Source organism: Condylura cristata, unplaced genomic scaffold, assembly GCF_000260355.1.
Source record: "Condylura cristata isolate star-nosed mole 26May11 unplaced genomic scaffold, ConCri1.0 scaffold00007, whole genome shotgun sequence".
NCBI classification, from domain to species: Eukaryota; Metazoa; Chordata; class Mammalia; order Eulipotyphla; family Talpidae; genus Condylura; species Condylura cristata.
In genome coordinates this window covers 62,990,347-63,010,173 of record NW_004567108.1, presented here as the reverse complement: position 1 = coordinate 63,010,173, position 19,827 = coordinate 62,990,347, and the positions used below count along the sequence as shown (strand labels likewise).

At 36.0% G+C, this 19,827-nt stretch overlaps 1 protein-coding gene across 1 annotated transcript in view; it reads right to left on the bottom strand.

Annotated features, from left to right (window-relative positions):
* Positions 1-6,282: 6,282 nt before the first annotated feature.
* Positions 6,283-19,827, bottom strand: part of WDR36 (WD repeat domain 36) — a 44,115-nt gene continuing 30,570 nt past the window's right edge. Inside the window, 7 exon segments of the mRNA XM_004678367.2 lie at positions 6,283-6,468; positions 7,469-7,656; positions 8,991-9,072; positions 9,256-9,375; positions 12,241-12,386; positions 12,759-12,856; positions 13,841-13,948. Of these exon segments, the coding sequence (XP_004678424.1) occupies positions 6,319-6,468; positions 7,469-7,656; positions 8,991-9,072; positions 9,256-9,375; positions 12,241-12,386; positions 12,759-12,856; positions 13,841-13,948 (892 nt within the window). The 3' untranslated portion in view covers positions 6,283-6,318.

The following is a 19,827-nucleotide window of genomic DNA, read 5'->3' as shown; positions in this document are numbered from 1 at the left end:
GAAAGTGTGTGCAACACCTTCACCCTTCAGAGGTATAAGTGACACCTAGCAACACCAATGTTGGCCATGCAAGTTCTTTGAGATGATCCAGACCTGGTTCACAAGTCACACAGGTCATAAATGGCTTGTCAAAATTCTTTATGTTCTTTAATAAAAATTTCTTCTGCTGAAAATAGCAAGAATTGATTCTAAACATTCTAAATGAAATGTAAATTGATACATTTCATTATATTAACAATTTAAACATCCTTCATTTATCACTTCATTGTCTTATGCCCAAGTCTTCCAGCCCTAAGTTAAATCAATAGACCACTAATCCCAAACTAAATCTGAGGTTGATTGAACCTCAGTGTGCACATCACTAGAATAGACTTTATAGTAAATATGGAGCTCAGGGTGACAGCAGATGCAAAGCCATGGGAATGTGATCCCCATCGGTAGGAGGAGAGCCCCCAGGATGGAACTTTGAAGGTGAGGGGAAAAACGTGAGAGTCACTTCCCCATGTGACCTAAATAGACTTTAATGTCAGGGCAATACTGTTTATTTAGAGGGTTACCAACAGGGAATAATTCCTAAGCCCCAATGAAACCCCAAATACTGAATGCTGCATATACTATGCTTTCTCTTAATTGTGATAAAACTTAATTCGTAAATTTGACATAGTAAGAGATTTAAAATAGAGTGATTCTAACAATGCACTGTAAATAGAAGTTATGTGAAAAGGCACTCTCCCTCACTGCAATATGTTGTGATATCCAGCATTTTTCAGCCACAGCAGACTAACTGGAACTCCAGAAAGTGAAACTACAGATGAGGGGAGACTACAAAGAAGGGAGAAAAGGCCTTTTGTTTTAAAATATTAATTTTTTAGGGATTGGCATTTAAAAAAAAATAAAAATGGTTCCAAGTGATACAGGTGTGGTGTATGTGTTGAGTGGACTTCATTTCCCAGCAGGAAGAATGGTAATTTCCTTCTAATGAGCTCTTGTAAAAGGTAAAGAGATAAGCTAATGTGACACACTCTCTTTGCCATCAGTTTATGTGGAATCAAATGGACTATTTTTGTTTATTGTGAAAAGAGAGTGAAACTCTCCACCCAAATATTCCTCATGCTTACTGAGAAACGTCAGAAATGTGCCACACCATTTAGGTGAGGATCTTGTCTGCCAAGAGCTTCGCTTCCCACCACTTCCTCATGCTTGTTCCTCATGCTTACTGAGAAACCTCAGAAATGTGCCACACCATTTAGGTGAGGATCTTGTCTGCCAAGAGCTTCGCTTCCCACCACTTCCAGGAAGAGTTCCAGACACAGCTGAGTGCTAGGTGACTCAGGGCACTTCCAAAGGTCTCCTACTCCTAGCTCAAGTCAGCCAAGAATAGAGGGAAGACTGAACTTGGAAACCACCCACTCCTCCCACTCCTCCCAAAGTGCCAATGCCAAAACTCGCATCCCCGGAAATGTTGTAAGGTCAAAGTAGTGCCTGGAGGTTTGAAAGGTCCTGTGATTCAGGCAGCAAACACGGTTGTAGTTCCTGAAGCCATCTTCCAGGAGTATACTTGTAGATAATAGGGTAAATGTCATCGGGATGGAAAGATGACATATATATACACAAACCTATGTATCCAACATGTGTAGTTATGTTTATATAATGAATACACATACATAATTTACGTAGTATTAAAATGTATATGTAGCAGAATCAAGTTAACATTTTGTGTTATTTTGTCTAACTAAAAACAAAAAATATGAGTGAATACATAAAAATTTAATTTCCTTTGTACCCAGTTCCAGGTCTTTGTCCCACAGCTAGGAGATAAAACTAGCATGAATTTAGCCCTCCCTGACTTTCAATTGTCTTTTTTATTTTCACTTTGTCTCTGAATTCAGTCTCTCCCCGCCACCATCCCCATCCCCTGCCACCTACTATCAAGGGCCAAATTATCCCTATTCTTTTCCATGCAGCTTCCCTTAGCAGAGCAGTATTGTACTGCCTCTCCTGCACGGGTCATCACCTGGAGTGGAGGATCAGACAACTTTCTCACTTGCACTACTGTTGCTAGCAGTTGTGAAGCCCCTCTCAGGATTCCTGAATGAATCACTGAGGAAAGGCTCCGGTATGGTTGAGATGTATATGGTTCCATTGTGTACCTACTGCTTCAGGCACTGCCCTCAACCCCTGGTCACCATAGCAACAGGCATGAACTTCACCTATCTGGCCCCAACTTCCTATTGAGCCTGACTGTGTCCAAGGTGCCAAAGCCAACACGACCTTCTCCCACTCCCAGCCCACCGGGGAATTCTTCTGTCATGTGCTATGACTAACAAGCAGGACACCTCAATTCCTTGCCTGTCTCCCCAAATTAGGCCATTATACCAACCTATTTCCACAGAAGAATGGAGACGTGGTATCTGCCAACAACAAAAAAGTGTTTTTTCTCGCCTTAACTATCTCTTCATGTGCATTGCTTTTCAGTTATAATCAAACCCTGTTCAAATAAGAACAGCAGCAATGGAGCATAAAGGTGTTTCATTAGACTTTGGCATAGTCTTCCTCCAGGTAGGAGGAAGACATTAGACCTGAGACCTGTGGCTGGCATGTCTTTAAATGTTCACCTTCCATGCTTTCTTTCAGAAACTCCTGGCAAATATGCTTATTGTAAAATATTATTGTAAAATACTAGAAACAATTTTTTCATTGCTCTAAAAGAGAGCACAAGTGGCTAAACAAACATATAAAAGGATGAGTTTACATGTTTTATTATGTATTTGAAGAGCATAAAAATGCATCCAAGATGGAGTGTGCTGCTATTTGATGAAAGAATAAGTCAGTGGTTGAATATTAAATCATTGCTGTTACCTTTTTACGTATACTTCTTAGAGTCAACCCACATGGAAAAGGTGAACCTAGGATGGGAACACACTCATCCTCCACTCCCTTACCCCCTGGGCTTGCATAATATTTACTCTAGAGAGTAGGGTGTGCCCAGTAATGAGCAAGAACAGCAATTATGGGTAGAGGCCAGACTTCAAAAGAAGGGCCAAAATAAATGTTGTAAAAACTAAAATTTAGTTGGAGATAGTGGGCAAAATGTAAATAGTAGCAAAAAGTTATTTGAAATATTCTTTGCTGGTTACTGGTTATAACAACAAATTACCAAAAATTATTTGTCTCAGATTTATTCCATTCTTATTTTTTTCAGTTCAATCACCATGTGTCTTTGGTATAAACAAAAACAAACGGAGATAAAACTAAGCATCAAATATTTTATATACCTCTATAAGAGACATTTAGTAGAACTCAGCTGAAATTGTAAACTAGCACAACTGGCATTGGAAATTCAACATATAGTATAAAAATTCCTAACTAGTCATCATCATGATGAATTTCATAAGCCACAGTACAGTAATTGTGCTAATGAATTAAGACTGACAAAATTATCGAATAAATATACCAGTATTTCAGTCTCTTTCATAGTAACTTCAGCTCTTGAATGTTTAGTTAAACTTTATGTTTATCTACTAAGACTGTTTCTTTCCAGTGGTTCTATCCATTCCATTCTTTTTCAAAATGGCACATGGGTAGAGAAAAGCTTTCTGTGTTGCCAGATCCTCTCACTCCCTGTCCTCCACCTGCCGTCCCACTGAAGTCTGTGCTATGAGTCTAAGCCAAGCCTCTAACTGGGCACTGGGCTAGGCTGGTGACACTATACTCTGCTAAAGATCACCACTCACTCTGCACAATGGTTCTGTAGACAGACCATTGCTGCTCTTGCTATCCACTTTCCATTTTCCCTGGGGTGCAGATGGAAACTTCTAGAGCTCCCCAAGATACCCAAAGTCATTGAAAACTGCCAAATTATATCTCCCCTCAAGTTTTCCAAAGTTTAGCATAGGCTTACTGGAATTCTACTCCAGTACTACAGAGAAATACATTATCAATGATCCACAGATCTATTACTCTTCCTCATCGTTTGTAATTAAAAACAAGGATAACTATCTTAAGTATCCTTCATAAGGTAAATGGAATGTGTAAGAGGTGAGTAAGGTGTAGCTTTAACTGATAAAGGAATCAATTAGTAAATTTGTAAATATATATTTCTGCAAAAACTGTAGTTACACATTTTCTGTAGCTATATATAGCATGCATATAAACATTCATAGAAAAAGGTCTGGATGGAAAGAAAACTGGCACATCTAGGAAGGATACTGGGAATGAAGGTGATTGTCAAAAGCTAAAGGGTAACATACTGTTACAAATAAAATGTAATCATATAGTAGCTTCGCAATTTATATTTGTAAAAAGGCAATATGCACAGCTTGATACATTTTAAGAAAAAATACATACACATTATCTTTTGTATTTCTTTTCCCCTTCTTTGATGGCAAATACCCAGGGATGGTACTGGAAAAGTATCTGCCAAAATAATGCTGTAATATTATCTAAAGATATCTCCAATAAAAGCAATATAATCAACTTCAGTATTCTCATTTAAAAAGAAAATCCAGTTCAAGATCTATCAAAGCAATGCAACTTCAATTTAGAAATCTCATTATTTTACTTATTTACAACCTATGCAAAGAACATAATTGTATATAGAATCTTGCATTTCTTTTGAATATAACACTTGAGGCCTTGCCTGGTGGTGCAATGGGTTAGAAAGTAGCACTGCAAGCTAGCTGCAGCCACTTCAGTGTCAGCTCCACCCCTGCCTCGGAGGTGATGGCACAGCAGACCTCTCTTGACTTGCCCGGTGCTCCCCTCAGCAGTGTACTTTGTTGATCCGCCTGTTCTACTCCCACTGTCTGTGGTGAATCCTCTCACCATCCCTGCAACTCTGGCCTGTACCCCAGTTCTGTATGCATAAATAAATTTTTTTTAAAAAAAAGAACTTGTCCACTAACAACCCAGGAAGTAGCTTTAAGCCAGTAACATTTCCAAAAGAAAAATATGAGGGTACAATACCATAGACTTATTTCCTTAGTAGTTCACCAATTCTATTTTACATCATTAAAAAAACAAAAAAAAATTATGCTTAACACCATCATTGATCAAGTCCTTGTGGAGAATGTTCATTCTGGAGATAGCTGTGTAAAAACATCTGACCCTAATTAAGTGAGGGAGGTACTGATATTCAAATCTAACCATTTTATGAACAACAGTTTTCAGTGTACAGACTAAAAGTTGCTTCTAGATCACTGTGCTCTTAAGAATTCCATATTTTTAATTTATATTACTAAAGTCTTGAACCATGAAAAGATGGCTGAGAAATGATGATGAGAAAAGAGAAATTCCCAGAGCTATCTTGTTTCGCAATGTGGTGAGAGAAAAGTATAGTCAGAAGTATCTTCCCAAATATAAAGGTCATCAGTGAGGAAAAGCCTCTCAAGAATCCCATCTATGTAATTTGGAATTTCCCTCACCTCTCTTAGGTGTCTAATCAATGTTTTCCTCCAGCAATATACCTTGTAAAAGTGGCTCTCACAGTCCAAATAAAAGAACAACATCCTTTAGAAAAGTTACAAGGAGAAGAGCACTGGGCAGAGTTAAAAGAAAATCTGGATCCACCCTAAAATCCAGGTGGACATTAGCAGCTTCCTTCTCTGCAACAAGAGAAGCGTCATGTCTAACACACTGTTAGCGCTCCGTGTCAATGACCCATGTTTTCATCAAAAGCCAACAAAGGGGATACACACAAATCCCTTTCTGTGGGTGTATTGTGTTTTTTTTTCTCTTTTCTTACATCATTATTCATTTTTGTACAATACTTGGTTTCTCCATTCAACCGTAAGTCTCCGTAATTCTCCCCCATCACCCATGAGCTATCACTATAGTCCCTGTGTTCTTCCCTCTCCCGCTTTGATCCCTGTTTCTCCTACTTGCTGTATGCCTCATATCTAAGGCGTACTTGCAAGTTTTGAGGTCATTTGTTTTGCTTCAAATAATTATTTTTCTATCTATACTACATATCAGCTTGATCTTTGCTTTCATTCAGCAATTCCTTACACAAAATACTCAGCTTCTCTTATGTGATGGACATTCAAACAACCTCATTTGGTGATGACAATTCAAAAAAAGTCATATACATGTAATTAAAACAAAAATAGGGAAGCAACTCATTGAGTAATTCTTTTACATCTTTAAAACAAATGAGAGGTATAATTCCTTTGGCAGAAGGGAGTAAGCATTTAAAGTAGAGAATTACTGACTAGTTAGTAATACTAGCATTCACTTTCTTTTCACACTGAAACATGGAAAAGAAGGTATGAATGAATGAGTTAAATTGAATCCATTAATTTATTTAGTTACAAATTAATTTTATAACAAAGCACTTTTTATATAATTTAAAACACACATGCTTTGATTGAAGAGTGACTGTAAATGGATCCAGTTTTCGTCCACCTGTGATAACAACTTTGTCATTTCTTCTATGAGTACAGGCTCTGAAGGAAGCATTTTAAGATGTAACTAAAAAAACAAAACAAAACAAAACATTTTTTGATTAAATTTTTCTTAAGTGCTGATTTAATGCCATCTAATTTCTCTTTTCTCTATCATTTTTTGTTAGTATGAGTCCCCTGTGGGACTGTGACTTGTACAGTAGAACTGAAATGAAGATGACCACTTTCTTCCACCTAGAACTGTCCTGATATAGATCCAGAAGAAACTTATTATTCTAACACTTACTCCTTATTTTTGAGCTTGGTACATTTCTTCTTTCATTGTAAACCACAGGTAATGAACAACAAATGCTCCCTTTGTTGTATTTTCCAAAGATTTAATAAATTTACATTCAGTAAGTATATAAAAATACAGAAATAACTTTTGATATTTCTGTATTTTTACTCTGTGTGCTATTACCTACATGTAATCACATCAAGACATTTTATTTTAATATTAGTAGGCCAGAGGAAGAATCAAATCTACTATCACTGAAAATCAGTGTCATCTACCTTCAACATACACAAAACTATTAAAATAGACATGAATAGTGTATCAGTCATAAAGGAACTGTTATTGCCAAATCACTTGAAACTCCTTCAATAAGGATAAAACTATCAAGAAATACCTTGATCTCATCAGTAAAACAAAACAAAATACATAAAATCTGACTTCCTCTTCATATTTATTAAAAAAAAAAACCTACCAAAATGTTCCTTAAAAAGCTAATGTTTCAGTATGCTAGATCAAAAGGAGAGGATTGAGACAAAATTGTGCTGAATTAAAAAAACGTAGAGAAAGAGTAGTCATTAGGCACAAGTGGTTATTTAAATTTAAGTTAACTAAATTTCTATAAAATTAAAAATTCACATAGTAATCACATTAAGCCACATTTCAATTTCTCTGTAGCCTTATGCAGCCAGTGGCTCCCTTACTGAAAAGAACATTTCCATCTTTGCGGAAAGTTCTACTCGATAGCACTGTAACTGGGGGCAAACTGGAAAGTACTGTTTTGCATAAGACTTACCTTTAAAAACAGTGCAAGGTATGCTTGTGCTAATTCAAAATCACGCTTTTTATCCAATATCACCCCGATCATTTTTAAGAAGCTCTGCATGACTTCTACAGACCCACCACAATCAGGAGACAAGCTTCGCAGCTCTGTTTCAATCCCTGATGGGCCTAATTCTTTCAGAAGGTTAAAAGCAGCCATATCTGCATTAAATTTTAAAAAAGAATCAAGTTATTACTACAATCACTACACTTGGGAAACTACTGCTTTCATTTCATATCTTAAGCCACGTGTATTTAAATTATATAGGAAATTAATTTTGAGGATTCATTTTTCCTTTTAAGTAGAACAAACCCAAAATTAAATAAAAATCAGTATAAATGATGAGGGCAACACAAATTATTAAAAGTGCTAAATATGTTGTAATTTTTTACAATTTAACCTTTTTTTCCTGCTGATTAAAGCTGAAGAAAATCTAACTACTCCCTTACAATAGGTATTTAAAACATGCTCATAAGTCAGTAATGAAAAAAATCCAAATATAAGATATAAAAGTGCATAGTAAACTATTAATAGTAACCATTGGGAATAGGATGGGGTGGGGAAATTTATTTTTCTTCTTTTTCTTATAGAAATTATGGAAGTGCCGTGTAATCAGTAAAACACTAACAACATATGAATATATAAGAAGGGAAAGAATCCACTATGTTCTTACCTACCCTAAATTTTCCTGAAAGTACGTACTATCATAAGAGCACACTACAAATATATTATCCAGGTACTTAACTACTATTTTTTTATATGAGGAATTTGTATTACAATGGGAATAACTATACATTTCACTTTCTGAAAAGAAACATAACAAGTCTAAGAAATCTTACTTACTATCTTCTAGTATATACTGAAAGTATTTTTTCATTTGTGCCTTTCTCACATAAATATAACAAGTTTCTTCTTCTATCATCGTGCTACTCTTTAGTGATGTACAATGGCCCAAAGTACCATTATTTGACTTTACTTAAAAGATACTGGTACAAAAGCAAAAGCATTTGGATCAGACAGCAAGATGAAAAGTCAAAAAGGAGAGTGCTGTGATTTTGTTAACTGCTATTTATCATTATTGGCTAGAAACTATTTATAATGAATAATTTATCATCTTCCATTTATTATATTAAATATATAATACAGTACAGCTAATATTTTATCATTATTTGTTACTATGTATATTTATAATGATATTATTCGCTATACACTATAAAACATTTCCTTTTTCTAGAATAATTTGGGACTATCCAAAATTTCTTAAGACAAAGCCTCTGAAAGATTCTCAATAAATTATGGCATCTGTCTTCTGAGTCTGGAGGCACTCTCATTTAACATCCAAAAGCTAAAGTTACTGCAGAATAAAACCAAAAATTTCAGCACTTTCAATTTTACCATCTTCTTTTAGTTACAAAAATATCTTCCAATATTTCATTTTTTTCTGTACATAAAGTAAAATACCTGAAGAGACTATATAATTTATAATTTAACTTACATTCATTATTTACCAATCCTTCTTCAAGTTTCAAGCAGAAATCTGATTTTTGCGCCAGAAATCCAAGATTTACCACTTTAGACTTAACAAAAAAATACACATTAGTCAAAGAAGACAAAAATAGTTTATATGAAAAGGGGTTTAGTTTATAATTAAAAGCAATCATTAACTTATTATAAACTGTTGAACTAGGTTTTGGTAAAGAAATAGAAATATACAATACAAAATAATCCATATGCTTAGAATGTTCCAATTTGATTTTTACCTTTTGGGGATCATTATTTTGCTCAGGTGCAGCAAATCTAGGTACGAGACCAGGAACCGTTGGAATGAAAAATGGTGCTGATTTGGGTACTTTGGGTGGTTCCTTTGGCTTATTCCTTTTCTGATTAAAGAAAATGAGAAAGACACTAGTAAATAATTACCTTATCAACAGTTTCCAATATTAAATTTCAAGCCAATTTTAAAACAAAGTCCAAAACTAAGAGGAAAATTTTCCAGAAGAATAAAATAAAACCTCCTCGAACCTTACCACAGATATTTTTAAAAGCAGACCAGAAGTACTAATATTTAGGTGAAGAATTAACACAATCTGAACTTCTTTTACACTTCAAATACAAACTTTCTTTTTTTCAAAATGAATTAGAAAGCAAAATTAACATAACTCTTCAATAGTTTCTCCAATTTCTTCACTCTGAAAGAAATTTAGAGTCAGTAGACTCTGCCATTAGAAGTAAACTAGCAAATTTTTTTTGTTGACACAATGAATTTGTTTCTTTTGCATTTCTAAATAGCAAGAGAACACCACAGCTGATTTATCTCAAGACATCTCAAGTCTTAGTAAAATTGTATCAGGAATGGCCCTCCCTGGTGGCACAGCGGGTTAAAGCACAGCACTGAGAATCTAAAGCCACTTCCGCATGAGTTCGATTCCCGCCTGCCCTGGAGATGACAACATGGCGTGGCAGACCTCTCCTGACCCGCCCGCTGCTCCCCTCAGCAGTGTACTTCGTCAATCTGCCTGTTCTATTCCCCACTCTGTCTCTGGTGAAGCCTCTCGCCTCCCCTGAGCTTCTGGCCTGTACCCCAGTTCTGTATGTACAAATAAATAAATCTTTAAAAAAAAAAAATTTTATCAGGAAAACCTTCACTGGAATTCCCACTAATTGAACTTAATTTGGGTGACTATATTGCTATACACAGGTACCTCAGAAACATTTCATACAAAAGCCTTTAACTTTACGCCACACACTCCTTTTCCATTCCTTAGGTGTTTTACAACCACAGGGAGATTTTATGAAAGAAAACCAGGAATACCTGTGGCTTCATGAAGGTACAGCATACACAGCATTATATGAAAGCAAGGTAAAGTACAGCCAACTGCAGCAGTGTAATCACAGCCCTTTGGGGTAGGAGAAACTAAAAAAGTCAAAACTGTCCTTCAACTCACTGATCTTGTGTTTGAAGGGGAACAGTCAACGAATTGTAATATAAACAAAAGGACTTGGAGAAGCCAAAAGCAGAAGTCAACCATAGGGCAAATATGAAAATTCTACTTTTTTTCATGTAGTAAAAAATTAATACTAGCAGTTTAGCAGACTTCTTTCCTAAAGATCATGGACTCAGGTTTCTATATTAAGATGTAGTGCAGAATAAACTATAGTTAGCAAGCAGAAGAGTTCAAAAACTTAGCTCAATTAACTTAAGGGCATTATTCTGATTGTTCCCTTCATTCTCATATATGTGTACTTCTAAGTGCACTGCCCCTTTTTTTTTCTTAAAAAAAGATTTATTTATTTATGCATACAGAACTGGGGTACTGACCAGAGGTACTGAACAGCACTCAGGAGTAGTGAGAGGATTCCTCAGAGACAGAGTGGGGAGCAGGACAGGCAGATGGAGAAAGTACACTGCTAAGGGGAGCCGTGGGCTGGTCAGCAGAGGTCTGCCCAGCCATGTGGGTCACTCCGGGGCTCAGGTTCGAACTCACACTGAAGAAGTTGCAGCTCACTTGCAAAGCAGTGCTTTAGCCTATAGTGCCACCAGAGAGGGCCCCTAAGTGCATTGCTTTTAAAACAATTTTAGAAAAATACTCATTTTAGAGCTGACAGGTTGGACAACATGATGGAGATATACTATGCTTTTAGACAGTATATCTTCATATTGATGTCTAATCTCCCAAAAGTGAGTAAGCAAAAACAAGTACTTCTATATTCTGTGAGGATTATTAATTTCACCTTTTTTCTTAACCAGGACACACATTATCTTTTCTGGTACTAAGTTAGCTTCCGTAAACAACACCTTATTAGAGAAGGGGTAACCTCTGAAATTGTCTTGTCTATTTCTCCCAAATGCTTTTGCTACTCACAAATAGGAATCATTAAACAGGCTTTGAAAGCCACTAATTTATATCATAATCACCCAATTCTCATGTAAAATTATAAATTCCTTAATGATAAAGACACTGTTTTTTTCAAAGTCCAGGAACATTATTTTGTACCTAAGTTCATATTAAATTATATTCCTGTGCTTGACATTGAAAGCTTTCTGGTAGCTGACAAGAGTAGGATGTAGAATGATAAAGGGTAACTGAAGCTTTAAAAAAAAAAAAAAAAAGACTAGGAAAGTCACCTTGTTTCCAAATGCCTGAGAATAAAAAATTTCTACAATATGGCAGCAATTTTTCCCCGTTTCATAAGCTTAGAAAGTAGTTCAGGGCCCTCTCTGGTGGTGCAGTGTGTTAAAGCACAGCACTAAGAACTTAACTTAATGGCACTTCAGCATGAGTTCGATCCCCAGCCCAGGAGGTGATCTATGTGGCGAAGTAGACCTCTCCTGACACAGCCACTGCTCCCCTCAGCAGTGTACTTCGATAGTTGGCTCCCCACTCTGTCCCTGGTGAATCCTCTCACCACCCCTGCACCTCTGGCCTATACCCCAGCTTTGTATGCATAAATAAATAAATTTTTAAAAATAAAGTAGTTCAGAAGACTGCATTTGACACATTCAATTTCTAACAGTTATATACTTACAAGCTGGACTTCTGCTTTATCTAAATGTCTGCTGAGTGCTTTCAAGGTCTCTACATAAATATAAAAGTGATACTCTATGTAGATTTAACAGCATTCAGTTAAGTTAGGCATTAATTACGCCTCTTCTTAAGCCCACTAAGTAGGGGAAGCTACTACCAAGAAAGAAATGCTCTAGAATGTATCTATGGGGGCCAATTCTAAGTGCATTATAATATTACCTTAATAACATCAAGATTAAGAAGGTTTTTCCACCGTGACTCAGGAAGAAGCGATAAAGTCACCAACTGCTCATTTAGTTGTTCTGGGGAATCATATGTTACCATTTCATCACTTTGTTCTACAGTTTCTTCCAGTAATTCCACATCTTAAAAGAAAAAAAAATTCAGGTAAAATAATTAATGAAAATTAAGATTTTTATCATAAAAGTAATGCATCAATAATTTCAAATCCATTTTGTATTTTATAACGTGCTCACTCACTACATACTTATAAATTCCAGAAATATTTCCTTGCCCCTCCCTTTGTATTTATTTTTTCACATAAATGACAACTCCCATTCCAAGACTCACAGCGACTCTCCACTGGGATACTATTAGCTATCAATGCAGAATCAGTAATAATTTTGCATACAGTCATGAAATATTAAAAAATATTTCTCAGTTAAAAAATACTTTAATTGCACTTAGTTTTACTTTCAGCTACAATGCTAAATTTACATTATTATATTTTTGATTACCTTGTGTTTGACAAGTACCAGGTAGTGTTACTACTGAAGGAACATAATCTACTGGAAGTGGCCGCAATGAAACAACTGAATATAGGGAAATGTTGGACCTGACAAATGAAAACATAAGCAATTTTTTTTATAAAAACAGCTTTTCAGAGACTTCAGTTAGTAGTAGTAGTAATAGCATAAATCTTGAATTTGTCTACAAATTCCAACCATAAGTTAAGAAAAGACCTCAAAAATAGATAAATGCTTAACGCATGTTAGAGATGTCATCACAAGAAAGATGTACATAAAATTTTTCTAGATCAAGATGACATGACATTTATTGTGAATGACCACAGATTCTTACAGGTCTTTCGGTGAAGCTAAAACATCACCATAGATATAAAGGTACAGTTATGAAGAATTATGTACTTAGAATGAATCTTAGAAAAGCACTATGCCCACGCTGGTGCCCAAATTTACAGAAAAAGCAGGCTGAATTTGAAAACTGATGGGCCAAGATCATAAAGCAGTAGGTAGTGGGGGATGCCAGGAAAGTAAAGGCCTGGCTGAGGACTCCTTTTTTCCTTTCTGAAATTTTTAAATTCACTTACTTTTTCAGAAAACAAAAGTCAAACAAATAAAAATATATTATGTGCTTTACAATGACTTGGCAAAGCTTTCTAAGTAGGAAAGCAGATGTTGAATTGGTCATAGATTGAATTAACTTTCAGGGCTAACTATGACATTTCCACTTTATAAATTTATTTTTAAAAAATAAATTTATAAATGACGAAGAGGTCTCTTCCCCACCTGTGCCTACACAGGTGCTTCTCTTCATCAACCTTCTCCCTCTGCAAAGCAGTGGAGGCATCTATCCGCCCATGCTGCCCCCCTGTGACTATCAGGCCACTCTTTTGACAAGCATGTCTTTTTGCCTGCTTGTGTCTGTGCAAGTGTCCTTTACTTCCCTTTCCTTTTTATAGTGAAACTACCCTTCTGAACGTTTACAAAAAATAAGTTAAATGACTATGTCTACAACTATGTCTGACAATATTATCTTCCTTCTCTTCTTTACCCAAAATAGAACTATAGAAAACACTCACCATAGGTAAATTCCAAGGTGGTCCACATGAGAAGTGGCCAGAAAGTCTCCAGTTGGGGACATAGTAACATTGAGAGGGGCAGAATCCAATAAAAAGCTGTCTATAAGGCTATACAAACAGAAGATATTAACACATTTAAATTCTACTGAAACTGGCAGAATTCACAAAACATAGTTTTCCTAAAAGAAAAATGGCTAAGACATGCAAAGTATTTGTTTCACTAACATCAGAAATTCATGACTAATAGCTTTGTCAAATTAATTCTCTTAATGAAAATAAATTCTCTTAATGAAAAAGTTCAAAACACTAAGTAGGCCAATTAATTGGAGAAGGTGTTTCAACAACAGAAAGAATACAGGAGGAAAATGCTGTTTTCCTAGAATGGTATTTTGGCAAACTACTAGGAGAATTCTGAAGACATGAGACATTTAAAACCATAAGGTAGTATGGAAATAGTCTCAGAGTTTTAACTTGCTAGAGGAGTTGGGGAAGATAGGGGGACAAACACATTCAAGAGACTCTAGGCCATCTAAGAGAACACAGAATTTGAAATGAGCCTTACAAACAGAGGATTTCAAAGAATGCTAATGGCAAAGAAGGCATTTCTTAGAAGCAACAATGTGTGGAGGGAAGGCAAGGGAAAACATAAATGGTCTAGTGAGGAGTACAGTTTGGTGCAAAAGCAAAAGGCTGTGAAAAGGGTCATAAATACCAATTTATTGAGATTTTGAAAAAATATTTCTTTAAACATTTAAGAACTGGGGTACAGGCTAGGGGTACAAGGGGTAAAAGGATCCACCAGACAGAGTGGGGAGCAAAAAGGAAGATAACTGAAATACACTGCTGAGGGGAACAGTGGGCAGGTCAGGAGAGGTCTGCCACGCCATGTGGGTCACCGTCACTTCCCTGGCTGGAAATCAGACCCGTGCTGTAGTGGCTTTGGAGAGCTTCATAGTGCTGTGCTATAACCCACTGTGCCACCAGGAAGGGACCCTTGAGATCAATTTTATCTTTTAATCAGTGACTAGGTGCTGAAGGTTTGGGAGCAGAGAGTGGTATAATCTTCACTTTCATAAGAAAATTTTCCATCAGAACACATTTGAAAAAGAAGAACAATGAAGGTTATGGGGGTTGTCATCTAATAAGATCTAAAATAAGAAGTTTGTAGTAGCAAGTGAAACAAGGTGGATTTAAGGAGCAGAGAGAAAGATCCAACATTTGAAATCCTTCAGGAGAGCCTTCAGGATGGCTCAGAGTGTGAATACACTGTCAATACTCTGCCGTGGGAGGGTATAATGGCTTTAAGCCCAGCTGATCTGAAAACTACTTTATTCACTGATACAAATACACTATCCACCAGGAGTGCACAGCAAAAGATCGAAGAATATTAAATAAATTTTTAAAGTAATTATAAATAATAAATTTTTTTTTCTGAGAAAACATTAATAAATTCCCATTCTAAAGGAAATTAGTGCTTCTGAATAGGACATATCCTAAACATTTTAGTCTATCAATCACTCTCAAAACCCTCGATGGAGCAGTTCCATCCTTCTTGTATCAGAAACTCAGGGTTGGTCAGATTCAAAAACCTACTCAGTGTTAAAGACAACTGCATCAGTACTGCCACCACAGCAATCTCCTCTAGGAGTCACTTTACACCCTAGTAGAGCCACTATGTGAGGTGCAGTAAATAGTACTGTATCATATACACCCAGGGGCTGCCTACTCTATTGACTCACGGAACACGCTCCAAACAAACTCTGTCAATACTTTCCTGGGAGACAGTAGGGACATTTCAATAATAAAACTTATCTCAATAAAAATGTAAATCTGAAATAGTGAGTACAAGATAGTTAGACAAAACTAAAACTAGAAATGCTAGAAATAAACCCAGGCCAAAGTAGACTTAGGATGATGAATGCTACTGAAGTCCCAATTATGGGGAAAAGATGAGAAATAACCTGTCTATTACTGCACAGATGTCCAAGCAGTAGTTTTCAATGGAGAGTCAAGATCTCAATAAATCAGGAAACAATAGCTAAGCACTAAAAATACTTGTACAAATTCATTTATTCTAAACCATAAAAAAACATTATCTCACTATATATAGATGAAGATTAACCTAGAACATTGTATCTTTGTTTTGATCAACTTTTGTTCATCAAAAGTGTAACTCAGGGAGGAGTGAAACTTTCAAGTGTGTTCAGTAATTGTTAAACAAAAAATCTACTGCTTGAACAAATTTAGTTTACTTGATACTATAGCTGTCAAGTTTATTGTGCAACTTGATTTCCACAGCTGTTGTGTGTGGGTAGACTGATCTTCCATCATTTAAAAACATCAAATTGAGGAAGGTGTTTTCCACACATACAGCATATTTTATAAAGCGTATGTGTGCAGGTTTCATTCCAGATTAATTACTATACAGTCTCCTGCTAATACTACAAAATGAAAAGTTACAGGTAAATTATTTTTCTGAGAGAACATAAATAAAATTCCCATTCTCAGGAATCAGAGTGACAAGCAAAGGAGCCCTGCACACACAGCTAACTCTCAGTAACTAATTTCTGATTATATGCTGAACAAAGGCAGATAGCTTCTAAAAATTCTATCACCAAAGAAATGGAATCACCTTAGAGAGAACTTTAAATGAACAGAACAGGATGGTTTCACAATACAATGTTCTACTACAACTGTTTCTCTGAAAGTCTGACAAGCACAAAACAATATTTAACAGCTTAAAAAAAACTTCAACAGATGGTAGGAATGCAAACTAGTACAACCACTATGGAAAACTGTTTGGAGGTTCCTCAAACTGCTTAACATGGAGCTTCCCTATGACCCAGCAAACCCACTCCTAGGTATCTACCCAAAAGACACAAAAACACTGATTGAAAAAGATACCTGCACCCCCATGTTTACTGCTGCTTTATTTACAATTGGAAAAACATGGAAGCAGCCCAAATGCCCAAAAGTAGATGACTGGATTAAAAAGATGTGGTACATATATACAATGGAATATTACTCAGCAACCAAAAAAGAGAAACACATGTTTTTTGCAGCAACTTGGATGGAGCTGGAAAAGATCATGCTTAGTGAGATAAGCCAGAAAGAGAAAGAAAAATACCGGACGGTTTCACTCATAGCAGGAGTATAAAGGACCAGGCGAGAAAATAACAAAAATAATGAACAACCATATACCAGAGACATTTTGTGGGGGTGGAGTGGGGAATGGGATCAAAAACGGGGGGGTGGGGAGGGAAATGCACTGGATTATGGTGATGGCACACAGGTAACTTGGTGATGGGAAACCCGCGGGGATTACAATTGAGATGGAAAAAAAAATGTACAAAATGATGTAAAAATAAACTTTTGCAAAAAAAAAAAGAAAAAACTTCACCAGAAACAGTTCAGCAACTGTGCAACTCCAGCTGGATATGTCACCACACCCAGTGGTTTACTCATAGATAGTTTCACTTTTTAGGCTCTACAATGAGTATATTCATTCTTTAAATATTTAACATGCCATATAAATAATGAAATTGCTTACTGAAGAAAAGACTGAGGAATCACCAAAGTTTGCCACTCTAATTACATTTAAAACAGAAAAGAGGGGAAGTCAAAAATACCAAGTTACTAAGGTTAGATCCTCATTCCCTTAATATCTCCTATATCGAGAACATCAATTCACCCTTAGAACATATGACACAATGTGAAGAAGGCTGACATCACAACAACTGGGAAATCTACTTCTGTCTCCTACACTTATTTGTGCTTTCTATCTACAAACTATACCACACCTTGAGAAAAATCACTGTAAAATGGGACTACAAACAGTAATAGTATCTATACTTATCAAGAAATGAGAAAAGATGAAAAATAAAATTATACAGCAGCTCATAATAAATATTAATTTAGTTGTGATTAGGCAGGCGGTGGCAGCAGCTGTAATACTATTTTTCAAACTTCCTCATTTAAAATCTGAGCCAAAGAAGTACTAATGTATTCCATTAATAAAATCGTATTTTTGTCCAGTGTGTATTTTTTAGTTTTTTAACAACTCTTTCTTAACAAATGAGCTTTAGGTGACTAGTTTCTTGTTCTTGTATTTATCCTGGCTTCAAGCCTCTCTATTCACATAAAACTGCCTCAGTGTTCACCAAAAAATAAGATACAACAGTTGAAAACCCATCTAAGAATGTGTAACTTTTTACTGAAATAAGAAATTTAGCAAAAAGGGAATAATGTTGAGTCAAAAGTAGGTGGTTTCCTAATTCTTTCACTCCTAAGACAAAACACCACATTTTAAAAACATTTTGGCAATTTTGTATTACTAAGTAGTACTCCCTCTCCCATTTAACATGGCGTAAAGTAATTAAACAGAAAATGAAAAAGGCATTAGGTCAACTCTATTATCTGAAGCAACTTTCCTACTGTAAAAGCAATTCAAGTTACAATGTTCATTTTCAAAAATAGTGAAAGGCCAAGAAGCAAGGAACTACTACTTTCTAATGGTACCCATAAATTTATTTTTTGTTTTTAAATTAAGTGTGAACTTTTGTGAATTTTTTAAAGTTGGAGGAAACAGCCATTGTGCTTCACTCTACACTGGTAAAAAGAAACACACTTGTGGCTAAAAGTCCCTAGTTATGACAGCTGGGTCCAAGGACAACACTCTTTGCTGTGCATTTTCCAAATCCAGCATGTATGCAGGGTAAGTAGGCAGGTGTGCCTCATTCCTCTACCACCCTTGAAGGGAAATGAAGACATCAGGGTTTTTCCTTTCTAAAGGTCAAGTGCTTTCAGGTATGAGCTTATCCAATTACTGAGAAAGATGAGGAAGTATAACTGAACAAAATTAATTTAGAAATATTTCAAAGAAAAAAAGTAGTAATTTCCTTCCCATTTCTCTCTTCTAGCTCTTTCCTGATGTTAAATTTCTGTTATATTAAATGCCTTGTTATTACCAGTATGCCTTCTTTCATGCTCTAAGTAATTATAAGTGACATAATTTTAAAGTGTATCTATTCCTATATAAACACATAAATTGACTGCACTCTGGTGAAAGTGGACCCCACGTACACTTAGACCACCACTGTTTCAAATGATTTAATGGAATTAGAGATTGTTTTCTCATCAAGTGCTAGTTTAGTAACAAGTTTCAACAGAAAAGACGTATTTCTGAACATGGCTTGGTATTACCCAAATCTTCTTTTTTTTTTTTTAAGATTATTTATGCATACAGAACTGGGGTACAGGCTAGAGGCATAGGTGTGGTGAGAGGATTCACCAGAGACAGAGTGGGGAGCAGAACAGGCCGACCAAGGAAGTACACTGCTGAGGGGAGCAGTGAGTGGGTAGGGCAGGTGAGATCTGCTGTGCTGTGTAGGTCACCTCCGGGAGGGGACGGAACTCATGTTGAAGTGGCTTTAGCTTCTTAGTGCTGTGCTTTAACCCACTGTGCCACCAGGAAGGGCCTGGTACTTTTAGCACTTTATTCAAAATGTCTTATTCAAGACTTACGTTACAGAGAAAATAAAATTTGCATAAAGGACAGTTAGATTTTTGACTTTTTAAATCCAGTATGAACTAACAATAAAAATCCCTCAAATGAAAACTCTACAATCACAAGTATAAACTATTTTGTATTAGAAAAAAACGACAAGTAAGCCTTCTTGAAATTTATGCAGCACAGTTCTATATTTCCCTTTGGCAAGAAATGAAAGCCTAGGTTTCCTTGCTATTATTTTCTTCTGGTACAGTTCTCTGCTGTTTAAAAAGATGGGAAACATTACAAAGATAAAACAGAATCAGGTTAAAAAAATTCACAAATAGATCCATATTCAAAAGTCATATAATCTTTTAACTATAACTAAAACTCACATGTAAAGTCAGTGACTAAGAAATCATCTGAGGCCCTCCCTGGTGGCGCAGCAAGTTAAAGCACAGTACTAAGAAGCTTAAGCCACTTCCGCATGAATTCGATC